Source organism: Strix uralensis, chromosome 5 (genome assembly GCF_047716275.1).
Source record: "Strix uralensis isolate ZFMK-TIS-50842 chromosome 5, bStrUra1, whole genome shotgun sequence".
In the NCBI taxonomy this organism is placed as follows: domain Eukaryota; kingdom Metazoa; phylum Chordata; class Aves; order Strigiformes; family Strigidae; genus Strix; species Strix uralensis.
The window spans coordinates 55,179,516-55,191,331 of NC_133976.1; the positions used below are offsets into that span (position 1 = coordinate 55,179,516).

Below are 11,816 nucleotides of genomic sequence, written 5' to 3' on the forward strand. Positions count from 1 at the left end.
TTCAGAAAAATAGTGGGATGTGTATGGAGGTTTGTATTGTACACAGGGGAAGAGGTCATAAATCCGAGCAAGGACCGAAAAGTTGGATGCACCCTAAGGGGCAATGCAGAGGAAAAGAAAGAACAGCGTTTTAGGAACAGGGCTTTAAAATAGAGGCTCTGTTTTGTATTTCATCAAATACAAATACAAATCTTCGGCCTTTTAGTACAGGGATTTAGGACGTGGACAGTCGTTGTGAAAACACAAATACTGGCAAAATCCAATCCCACCACTTCTCCCTCAAACTGCAGGGACCTCGTTTTCGGGTACTCCCTTCTGATATACGAGGTTAACAGCTAGGGACTTGAGATCAGCCATCTTTGTTGAGAGCTGAGCAGGTAATTCCACGAAATTGCCCGTTCTCCTGCCCGCTGGGGAAGCGGTGGTCCCAGCACTGGGGCTAAGGCGAGGAAACAGCCTGTTCCCCACCACTTCCCGCCTTCTGCTTCCCACTGCGGGCGCCCGGGCAGAGATACGAGGGGCGAAGGGCATTGGTTGAGCGCAGAAAAGCCGACGGAAGGAGGGTACGGGCGGGTCACTGGGGAAAGGAGGTGGCTGCAGGGTTGGGGGGCAGGCGGGATGTTGGGGAGACGCGCGGGAAGCTCTGACCCCCGGCGGGTTCCTACCGCGCCCAGAGCTGCCTCCGAGCGTCTCCGTTGCCAAAATGAGCCTCCAGCTAAGAACGGAGCCCAGCAGCTCCAAGGAGCAAGGGGCTCAGCACCGAAGCCGAGGACCGGCGAGCAGCGCCGAGGACTACTCAAAAGGCAGCTCCAAACAGCCGTGCCTCTCGGACCCTCCTCGCCTTACAATCTCCAGGGAAGGGACGAGTTTGCAGGGGACAGAACTGCACTGGGAGTGAAAAAGCCCGTAGGAGGAAGGCGAGCACGTACCCAGGAAGTTCATAAGCCTCTTCCGCCGAGGGGAAGATAAAAAAGAAGTGGAGCGTCTGTTTAACCCGAAAACTGCTGTTTAAGCAGAGAAACCAGCGGCCAATCTCTGCGCAGCGCGGGCTTTTCGAAATCGGGGGAGCTCCGGGGGACGGGCGGGAGCGCCTCCGAGCGCGGATCTTCGTCCCCCGGCTGATCGGAGAGAAGCTACGGGGAGCCGCAGCAGCCCGCGACCCCCAAAAGCCGGGGTGCCGTGAGTGCTGCCCGACTTCCACGGGGACTTCGGGATCGCACCTTTTTTGCGGCTAACGGGAAGCTATTTGCACCCACGCCCGCGGGGAGGGGGGGGTGTGCTGAAGCGGGCTGTATGTACCGCGGTGAACACAGCTGCAGTGCTGCCCGGCACCTGCGGAGAACCCGCAGAGTTAGATTGTGCGGTTATCGGATCGCCCCTTAATTAAGCAAGAGCAGTGCCGAAAAAGGGAAATTAAAATTTCGCACGCGCACACACACAAAATAGAACCTTAAAAATTGCTTCGGCTCTTTTAGGGAAAGTTTGGGTGGCTCTTAAAAGAGCCGTTAGGTTTATCTGCAAGGCAGATGACAATTTTTTTCAGGATCATTTATTTCTTCTTGGGGGGCGCCTTCTTCGCCTTGGCTGCTTTCGGCTTGGCTGCTTTGGGCTTCACCGCCTTCGCCTTGGCCGGGCTCTTCGCTGCCGCCGCCGCTTTTTTGGGCTTGGCAGCCTTAGTCGCCTTCTTGGGGCTCTTGGCTGCTTTCTTGGCGGCAGCGGCCGCCGGCTTCTTCGCTTTCTTGGGGCTCTTCTTCGCTGTCACGGCTTTCTTGGGCTTCTTGGCAGCGCTGGCAGGCTTCTTGATCGCCGGCTTCTTGGGCTTGGCTGCGGCCGCCCGCTTCTTGGGGGCTTTTTCCTTCAATTCTTCAGGCTTCTTACTGAGGCGGAAAGAGCCGGAGGCGCCGGTGCCCTTGGTCTGCACCAGGGTGCCTTTGCTGACAAGGCTCTTGAGCCCCAGCTTGATTCGGCTGTTACTCTTCTCCACATCGTAGCCGCCGGCGGCCAGCGCCTTCTTGAGCGCGGCGAGGGAGAGCCCCTTGCGCTCCTTGGAGGCGGACACGGCCTTGGTGATCAGCTCGGTGACGCTGGGCCCCGCCGGCTTGCGGGCTTTGGAGCCGCCCGCCGCCTTCTTCGGCTTCTTGGCGGCCGGAGACTTCACCGGAGCCGGGACGGCGGCTGCAATGTCGGGCGCGGCGATGGGCGCAGTCTCAGACATGACGCCCCCCACACAGTTAGTTCGGGCAATAGCGGACGCGCTGCCGCCGCCCTCTTTTATAGCGGCGCCGCGCGCGCTCATTGGCGCAGCCTGCCCCGCCCCGCCCCGCCCCCCGTCGCCGCGCCCAGTGTGTTTCTTCTCGGTCCCAAAAGGGCTTTTTCCTCCCGAAATTTACTGCCGGAGCACCCCATTTCTTCGCGGGCGGGGAGGGGGGTGTCTGTCCCACCTGCGAACGGAGTTTCCCGTTGGAAGGAGCAGAAATGAGGGAAAAGCGACCCCAGAAACTCCTCAGCGTGGAGCCGCAGAGACCTCGGGAGAGAGAAATTTTCGGTTTATCTTTTAAATCAAAGTTATAATATCGGCTCAGTAGACACTGCCTGCGTGAAATCTTGTGCTTTAGAAAGTCCTCTCCAGAGCAGGGCAAAACCCAGAGTGGTTAGAACGGTTGGTCTCCGGGTAAATTGATACTAAAGCCGAGGAAATAACACAGCTTCGCCCCCTGGTCCCGGACGCGGATGCAGAGCCGGCTCCCTCGGCCGAGCCGCTTCTCTCCGAAATCACACAATCCCCCTCAGTGTCCCTCCAGCGACCACGGTGCCTTAGCTAATGCCTTTTAGGGACACGTTTGTGCTTTAGCAGCGTGGGTGAAAGGCGATGATACTTTACGTTTGCTGAGGTATTTCAGGGGGACAAACCAACGACGCGCCCCTCTGAAAGCTGATGTTCCTCTATTGCACTTTTAATGTAACCTCAGCAGAGTCGCTTACGTTCGTTAAATTCAGGAGTCAGGATAGTTGCAATTGCAATACATCGGGTTTTAGTCTTAAAACGTATAGAAACTACTTGTCTTTGCATCGCGCTTTGTTAAAATTGATTGGAAATAGAATCTGGGGTGTAATGCAATTTGAACTGGATGTGAAGTTAAAGCTGAAAATTCGGTCCTTTGAGGGTATGTTCGGTAATCAGGACCCCATTATGCGAAAGTGATTTCTCTGTTCTAATGAATGAATGCTGATGCTGTAAGTGCTTTGCTTTGATAACAGCATTTGGTGACTCACCGCTTTGTTCCCTTCGGAAGTAAGGTAAGAGTTTACATCTTTTCAAGAAGGTTCCTTCCCTGGATCAGTGACAGCTCCGTATTCCAAACAATAGATGAATTCTCACTTTCTTCCTTCGTTTTCAACGGCTAAAAGAAGGTCTAACAGGGTGAATGAAATGACGGTACAACGTAGAGTTCCCCCTGCCTGGGACTGAAAAAACACAAATATGCTGACTTGAATCTCCATGTGACATACAAGAGATGTCATATTCTTTTCTGATTACGCATGTTTAACCGAGAATGCTAATGGACTACAATCAAAGAAAGGACTATTCTAGTAACTTAATATACCGGGTTTTTTCTCTGCTTGGAGGTGAAATGTGAGAAGAAATACAGATTTGTGACGTCTCCCAGCGAATACATTTTAGCCTGTGAAACGAAGGAAATACGTTTTTTAGGTGATCTGACTGTGATAACGAGTATGGCAGAACTGCAAAGTGTGAGACTGCAGAATTGTGCGTTGTGTATTGATCAAACACAGACATTGGAAACTAATTTTAATTCCCATTTTAACTGATGGTTGTTTCCTATAATGGAGGAAGATTAAGGTCCTCAGCCATATGACTGAACACTGTATCAGAACTGCTGGCAGTCTGAGGAAAAGATTTTTTCTAGACTTTATTACCCCATGGTAATAAAGAACGGAGATTTCAAGTCCTCTCAGAGGCAGTGGAGCTAACATTTTGTAAGACTCTAGTCCACTGGTATCTGCATATAAGTGGTTTGTTTGTTTCAAGCTATACACACTTTATGGCAGGTTTCTGTCGAATCTCTGAACTCGTACAACAAGGAATATTGTCATCCTTATCAACCTTTGAAAGATTCCTAGTAAGCGTTTTATTTCTCCAAAATTCTTTAAGGCAGAAATGGACTCTGAGATTCCCGGAAATAGAAACAGAACATCCATTTTTTGCTTTCATTGCCATGATTGTTTCTTAACTTATTTGGAAACTGCAAAGTATTTAGAGATTTGATTCTGATCTCTCAAGCCTGTCATTACTACATGTAAGTTATATTTCTGTACATCGGAGATTATCTCCGCCCACTGTGTGATATATTTGTGACCAAGAAAAGACGATTGGTAGTATCAGGCCGTGAGTTCTCATAGGAAAAAAACGTTATGATCTCCCCTTCAGTGTAGGTCAAATCAAAGACAGTCATAAACCAGAAGACAGGAAGAGCAGACCTGAGTGTTGAAGCAACTCACAGATCATTTGCTTCCCTCTTGTGGGGACAAAATCCCGTGCAGGCCACAGGAGACAAGACCACAGACAATCAATATGATTGGAAGTCAAGCTCAAAGCTTTATTAGCAAGCAAGCCCTTATATACTCTTGTGCCTTCTAAAAATATCAGCAAGCCTTTACATATTCTTATGCTTTCTAAAAGTAGCTCCCCTCAGTACTTTCCACAAACATTGCTACCCGCACACAGCCAGTAGATAAGTTCCTGCTTTTGCAATTCCAAAAGGTCCCTTCTTTATCAGTTTCTTCCTTAACGAGCACATTCTTTTCTTCTGGCCTCTGGTAACTATTTCTTGTTTTCAGACGTCGTTAATCTTCTGCCCGAGTGCTGGTTGTACTTTTCCATTGTCAGTGTGGGCAGAAAGTTCAGTAAGCCAGCATGCACACCCACATCTCCCCCCTTTCTTTTTATTAAAGCCTCCGTGCTATTTTCCACACAAGACAGACAACATGTCATTAAAATAGGAAGACAACATATCAATAATCCCACTATTATTATTGGTCCTGCTAACATTCTCAAAAGCTCTGTAATCCACTTTGGCCACCCTAGATTTCCTAAAACTCATGCAAAGGAGAAGAAACTTGCTGAATCTTATGCATATTATCTTGCGGTTGCTGAAGCTGATTAGATATCGACTGAGAGTGATCAGAAAGGTTCATACAACACATGCCCTCAAATTCTTCACATACTTGTCCTTGTGCCAGTAACAAAAATCTATAGCCGCTCTATTCTGCAAAACAGCATGCCTTACACTATCTATGTCCATCAACAAACTACTTATTATATTAGATGTTAAATTGAATGGTTTTACACTCCAAGAGGCCATTTTGTTCAAGGTGGATAGGTCTTTTGCAACTCCAATTCCTGGGGCCAAGAGAGAGGCAGCAATAATCTCTCCAGGCCCCCATAATTCCACTTTGTCTTGGCAATCTGGGGTGAGTTCATGATGTGTTATGGCCCGTTTTGATCTTTGATGTTTTTTAAGATTTCTTATGACAGGGGAGGCAGCGGGTCTGCCACCAGCCTGAGTGAAGAAGAATTTAGCCTTGACGAAATTCCGTTGTATCCATGAGGGGCCAGAGAGTCCCGAGAAGAGCTATGTAAACTAGATTAAGGAACTGCAAGACAAAGATAAGAGAAGCCGTCCTGACAACTCAGCAGGGAAACTATTACCCAATCATGAACCGTTAGTTACTAAGTAAACCAATCATATATGAACACACACTTTGAAGAAGGTTATAAAAAGGCTTGTTAGAACAATAAAGTAGCCATTTTGCACAATCTGATGTTTGTCGTGTCCGTGTCTACTGCGACAAATGGTGACCCCGACGTGATCGGGCGAAGTGATCATTTAAAGGCGACGCACTCTGCGGCGGGGAGAGCTGCGGAGAAGGATAGTGGTGGTGGGAAGAACTGCAGAGATGGAACCCGATGAAGCTGAGATCAGAGGGAATCTGCTTGGTCCAGACCTGAACTTCAACACCTAAAAAGGTGAGCCACCGGGGACCAAACTGTTAAAATGGGGCAGCAATAAACAAAAGAAGAGGAGATGATTTCGTCTACCTGGAAAGCCCTATTAAAAAGAAAAGGAGTTAAAACCACAGAACAAAGCCTGAAAAGGATTTTGATATGAAGTAAGATGCAAGGCTTTGAAGCCACAACAGTAACTGCATTCAGTGTGAGTGCATGGCAAGCAGTAGGATGGAAAATATTGGATGAGGTCTCTAAAGGACAGAAAGAGGCATGTGAGTTGGCGACCACATGGCGTCTATTAAGCGAGACCCTGAAAGAATGGAAAGCAGAATGTGAGGCGAATGATGAGCAAAAGAAAGATGAGAAACCAGAAAATGTTAGGAAGGGGAAAGATTGTGGCCAAGGGACAAATGAAGCCGATGCCGCAGCATCGGCGGTAGCAGGCAGGAAACCCCTCACGGGCAAAAGCAGATCACGCCCTCGTCCACCTCCTCCTCCTCCGCCATTAAATATTTTTCGGGGCGATGAGGGGCCCTTCTCACCTAGCGGTGCAGCAGCGGCCCCTAGCGGCGCAGCAGCAGAAGGGTGACCCCATCGCCCTCCCCCCCGAGGAGGAAAATACGACGAATCCGGCGAATAACACAGAGCCGGAAAGTGAGAGCGAAAATGAAAGTGAGGGAGAAGAAGCTCTAACTGCCGCTATGCGAACTCTGCATCTTGCAGATAAAACCATAGTGAAAAAAGCCCAGCCATGGACTCTCCCTCCATCCACAATAACTGTAGTCCCAAGATCCCCTGATCGATTTTGGGAGGGAGTTAGGAAGCACGCTGCCGAAGCTGGCAACTGGAATCTAGTTGAACGCCTCAGCCTGTACTCTCCAACACCGGCATGTCCAAAGCCTGTAGATAGAGCAGCAGAGGCTCCTGGTCCATTCTCTGTTTTCAAAGCTTCTGCAGGCACAAACGAGCACGATGAGCACAATCCAATCAGCTGGAAAGTGGTGCAGGATTTGCAGAATAAAGCACAGAAATTTGGAATCAATTCTCCTGAGGTGATGCAACTTATTCAAATAATCATCACAGATCTGCTGTGTCCATATGACATTACGCATCTTGCACAAGTGCTGTTTCATCCCGTGCAATTGCAAGTGTTTCAATCTACTTGGAGGCAGATGGCACGCGCAGCCGCACAGAATAATCTACGACTGCCACAGGGTGACCCGAGGCTAGGCCTTGGAGAGGATGCTTTGCTTGGTGAGGGGCCGTTTAGTAACCCTCAGCTGCAAGCTACATGGCCTCCGATTGCTCTTGAACAGGCCCAACATATAGGAATTACGGCATTAAAGTGAACCATGGAAATGGCAGCTCCGAAGCAAAAATACATTGCTATCCGCCAAGGCCCCAGAGAACCCTTTTTACAGTTTGTAGAAAAAATATCTGCAGCATTGGAAAACCAGGTAAAAGATGAGGCGTTAAGACAAATGATGTGCAAACTGTTAGCAAAAGATAATGCTAATGAGGACTGTCAAAAGATAACACAGGCTTTACCAGGAGATCCTTCTATTCCAGACATGGTGGCCGTGTGTTCTAAGGTTGGGACAGTGGAACGTATGGTTACCTCCCTTGCTACAGCGCTAAAAGATAAGCCACAAAGATGTTTTAGATGTAACCAGACAGGCCATGTTAAAGCCAGCTGCCCTGTTAATAAGTCCTCAAAAAACACAGCAAACAGCTCTGCAGGGATAACCTGCAACTGTTGTGGGAAACTCGGTCATTTTGCTACACAGTGTCAGTCTAAATTTCATGCCAGTGGACAGCCTCTCCAGGGAAACAGGAAAAAGAGCGCAAGAGATACAAAATCCCTCCCGCACATCAGGGGCTCCTCATCGCCCCTCTGTGAGCGGCTCACAGCCGAAACCCCCGGCTCCGCAGGGATGGATGTATCCACCGCTGACACAGTAACACTTTTAACAAAAGACATTGTTAAAGTGCCGCTTGATGCGAAAGGACCTATAGGGCAAGGGTTGGATGCTTTATTAATCAGGAGATCTAGCAGCACTTTGAATGAATTAATTGTGCATGTGGGAATTATTGATGCCGATTTTACTGGACAAATTTGTGCTATGATTTCTACTCCTTACCCACCAGTAACCATTCCAAAAGGCACCCACATTACTCAACTTATACCCTTTCTGAGTTCTGTCCCGAAAGCAGAGCAGCACCTCCGTGGGGATGGCAACTTTGGATCGACTGGATCACCGATGGCCTTTTGGTCACAAGCCATAGAGATGCATCGTCCGTCCATGAAATGCACCATCTACAACCGAGACAGCCATCCTCCCTCTGCTGAAGTTCGTGGACTTCTGGACAGTGGAGCAGACGTAACTATTGTCTGTCACACTGACTGGCCACTTAACTGGCCCACAGTGGCAGCAGACACAGGGACTGTGGGTTTGGAAGGAATGTCTCATTGTGAGCTCTCTGCTCTTCCGGTCATGATCGTGAATCCTGAGGGGCAGAGAGCCATGGTACGACCTTACATTACAGTAACAACTTTAACTTTGTGGGGACATGATTGTTTATCCCAGTGGGGCATAAAAATCACTACGGATTTTTGACGGGGTCCACTGTGTTTCAGGGTGTTAAACAACCCACACTTGCATTAACCTGGTTAACAAATAACCCTGTGTGGGTGGATCAGTGGCCCCTGACAACTGAAAACTTAAAGGCCCTGCAAGAATTGATGGTGGAACAGCTAGCTGCTGGACACATTGAACCCTCTCAGAGCCCATGGAATACTCCAGTGTTTGTGATAAAAGAGAAATCAGGAAAATGGCGATTTTTGCATGACCTGCGGCAGGTCAATGCTGTCATGGCCACGATGGGGGCTCTGCAACCAGGCATGCCTTCACCTGCCATGATCCCTCAAGATTGGGAAATCATTGTCATGGACCTTAAGGACTGTTTTTTTACAATACCATTGGCCTCTCAAGACAGAGAAAAATTTGCATTCTCTGTGCCTTCTGTCAATCATGCAGAACCCACAAAAAAATATCAATGGAGAGTTCTGCTGCAGGGCATGAAAGATTCGCCAACCATTTGTCAATGGTTTGTGGCACAAGCTTTGTCACCTGTAAGGGAAAAATTCCCCACTAGCTCTTGTTACCATTACATGGATGACATCCTGTTAGCATCAAACAGCAAGGAGCAGTTGAATGACATGGAGAATTTGGCCAGAGATTCATTACAACAATATGGATTGGTTGTTGCCCCTGAAAAGGTACAAAAGGTAGAACCCTGGAAATATCTAGGAATGACAGTTACAGGTAAGCAGGTGATGTCTCAACCTGTGAAACTTAACCTTGAAGTTAAAACCCTTAATGATGTACAGAAATTAATGGGATCCCTGAATTGGATTAGGCCCTATCTTGGACTGACCAATTCGCAATTGCAGCCATTATTGGAATTATTAAAAAATTCCAATGATCCAACAGAACCCAGAATATTAAATAAGGAAGCATTAAATGTAATTCACATGGTGGAACAATCTATACATGAGAAATTCGTTTCTCGAATAGATCTGTCTCAATTGGTACAACTCTTTGTACTAATTGACAGAACTGTGCCATTTGATGCTTTAGTGCAGTGGAATTCTGAGTGGGATGACCCATTACGTATTTTGGAATGGATGATTCTGTCATTCCGATCATGAAAATCTGCTCCTGGACTGTTTGAGCTTATTGCTGATGTAATCATAAAAGCCAGAAAATGATGTACTGAACTAACAGGGCGTGGCCCAGCTATGATTGTTTTACCTGTTCAAAATTGGTATTTTGAATGGTGTCTGGTGAATAATTATGAGCTGCAAGCAGCCATGGTAGGCTTTCAGGGACAGATATCATATCACCTGCCATCACACCCGCTGCTGAAATTTGCTCGAGAAGTACCATTTGGTCAGAAAAATTTAAGCCAACCAGAACCAGTGAATGACCTTACTGTTTTTACAGATGGTTCAGGAAAAACAGGTAAAGCAGCAGTAGTATGGTATGAAAACCATGACTGGAAGAATAAGGTGGTATATCAGAAGGGCTCTCCACAGGTGGTAGAGCTACGTGCTGTAGCTGTTGTCTTTTCTAGTTTCACTTCTCCTGTAAATATTGTAACTGACTCAGCATATGTAGCTAACTTAGTTTCTCATCTAGACAAAGTGGTTTTGACCATGTCAGACAATCAGTTATTATTTGATGTACTTTTAGAACTCTGGAAAGGTATTCAACTACGAACAGAACCTTATTTTATCATGCACATCCATTGTCATACCACATTACCAAGATTTTATACGGAAGGTAATGCCAGAGCAGATGCTCTTGTTTCTGCTGTGGCTCTGAGTACTGTTCCTAACATAAAGCAACAAGCTGTATTATCACATCAATTTTTTCATCAAGGATATCGAGCCTTACGACAGCAGTTCGGCTTGTCTCATAATGAAGCTCGTTCCATTGCAGCTGCCTGCCCTGATTGCCAAGGAACTCACACACCAGTGTATTTTGGTACTAATCCCAGAGGTATGCAGGCTTTACAGATTTGGCAAACTGATGTTACTCATATAATCTGAATTTGGCTGACAGAAATATGTTCGTGTTTCTATTGATACTTATTCTCATGCCTTAGTAGCAACAGCACATAATGGAGAAACGGGAAAAGATGTCAAATCAAAACAGATAATGGCCCTGCATATATTTCGAAGAAAGTTCAGGCATTTTTTGATATGTGGGGTGTTACTCATGTTACAGGCATTCCACATTCCCCCACAGGGCAAGCAATTGTTGAAAGTGCGCATGGCACGCTGAAGCAGCAACTTCAAAAACAAAAAGGGGGAATGATTGGGGAACCCCCCCAGGCTCATTTAGATAAAGGAGTTTATGTTCTCAACTGTCTCCATTATGGGGATAATTCTTTTCTGCCTCCACTTTTTCAGCATTTCTCTTCTCTTTTTTCAAAACAGGATTTGCAAAAGGGCGTCAAAGTGCATGTTAGGGATCTAATTACTGGCCAATGGAGTGGACCATGTGAGCTATTAACCTGGGGCAGGGGTTATGCTTGTGTCTCTACAGATGCCAGACCTCGCTGGGTTCCTGCTCGGTGTGTTCGGCCTGTGCTGGAACCTGCATCAGGGTGAAGGATGGGTAGTTCCACAACCCAAAGAGAATGTCTGGGTAACTCTGCATTGAAAAAAACTAACAAAGTTAGGGTGTTGGCTTAGCAAACAAACTAATGCTACCTCTTTAGTTTTAAGTGGCCTTCTAACTGATGTTGGTAGTGTTAGACATGCTACTTTACAGAATAGAGCTGCTATTGACTTTTTGCTTTTAGCGCAAGGACATGGATGTGAAGATTTTGATGGAATGTGTTGCATGAATTTGTCTGACCACTCAGAATCTATTTTCAAAAGCATACAGCAGCTAAAAGATGGTGTCAAGCGTTTAACAGAAGATGATGGATTAGATTGGCTAACAAGAATGTTTAAAGGTTGGGGACTTTCTGGATGGTTGATATCTCTGGTCAAAACTGTGGGCTAGTGATCTTGATAATTGTGACCGTGCTCCTAATGTTGCCCTGTCTTGTCAGCCTTCTGCAAAGGGCCCTGCAGAGGGCTGTCGGGACAATATTTTTAGCACAAATACAAAAAGGGGGAATTGTAGGGGGAGGCAGCGGGTCTGCCACCAGCCTGAGTGAAGAAGAATTTAGCCTTGACGAAATTCCAGTGTATCCATGAGGGGCCAGA

At 47.1% G+C, this 11,816-nt stretch overlaps 1 protein-coding gene across 1 annotated transcript; it reads right to left on the minus strand.

Moving 5' to 3' along the window:
• Window positions 1–1,481: 1,481 nt before the first annotated feature.
• LOC141943768 (histone H1.01-like) lies at window positions 1,482–2,230 on the minus strand. The gene has a single exon (XM_074869428.1). It carries the CDS (start codon window positions 2,213–2,215, stop codon window positions 1,550–1,552), a length of 666 nt encoding a protein of 221 aa, XP_074725529.1. The 5' UTR covers window positions 2,216–2,230; the 3' UTR covers window positions 1,482–1,549.
• Window positions 2,231–11,816: the final 9,586 nt, after the last annotated feature.

What these genes read in the sequence shown, in the direction of transcription:
- LOC141943768 (XM_074869428.1), bottom strand. Translation starts at nt 2,215, where the DNA reads ATGTCTGAGACTGCGCCCATCGCCGCGCCCGACATTGCAGCCGCCGTC.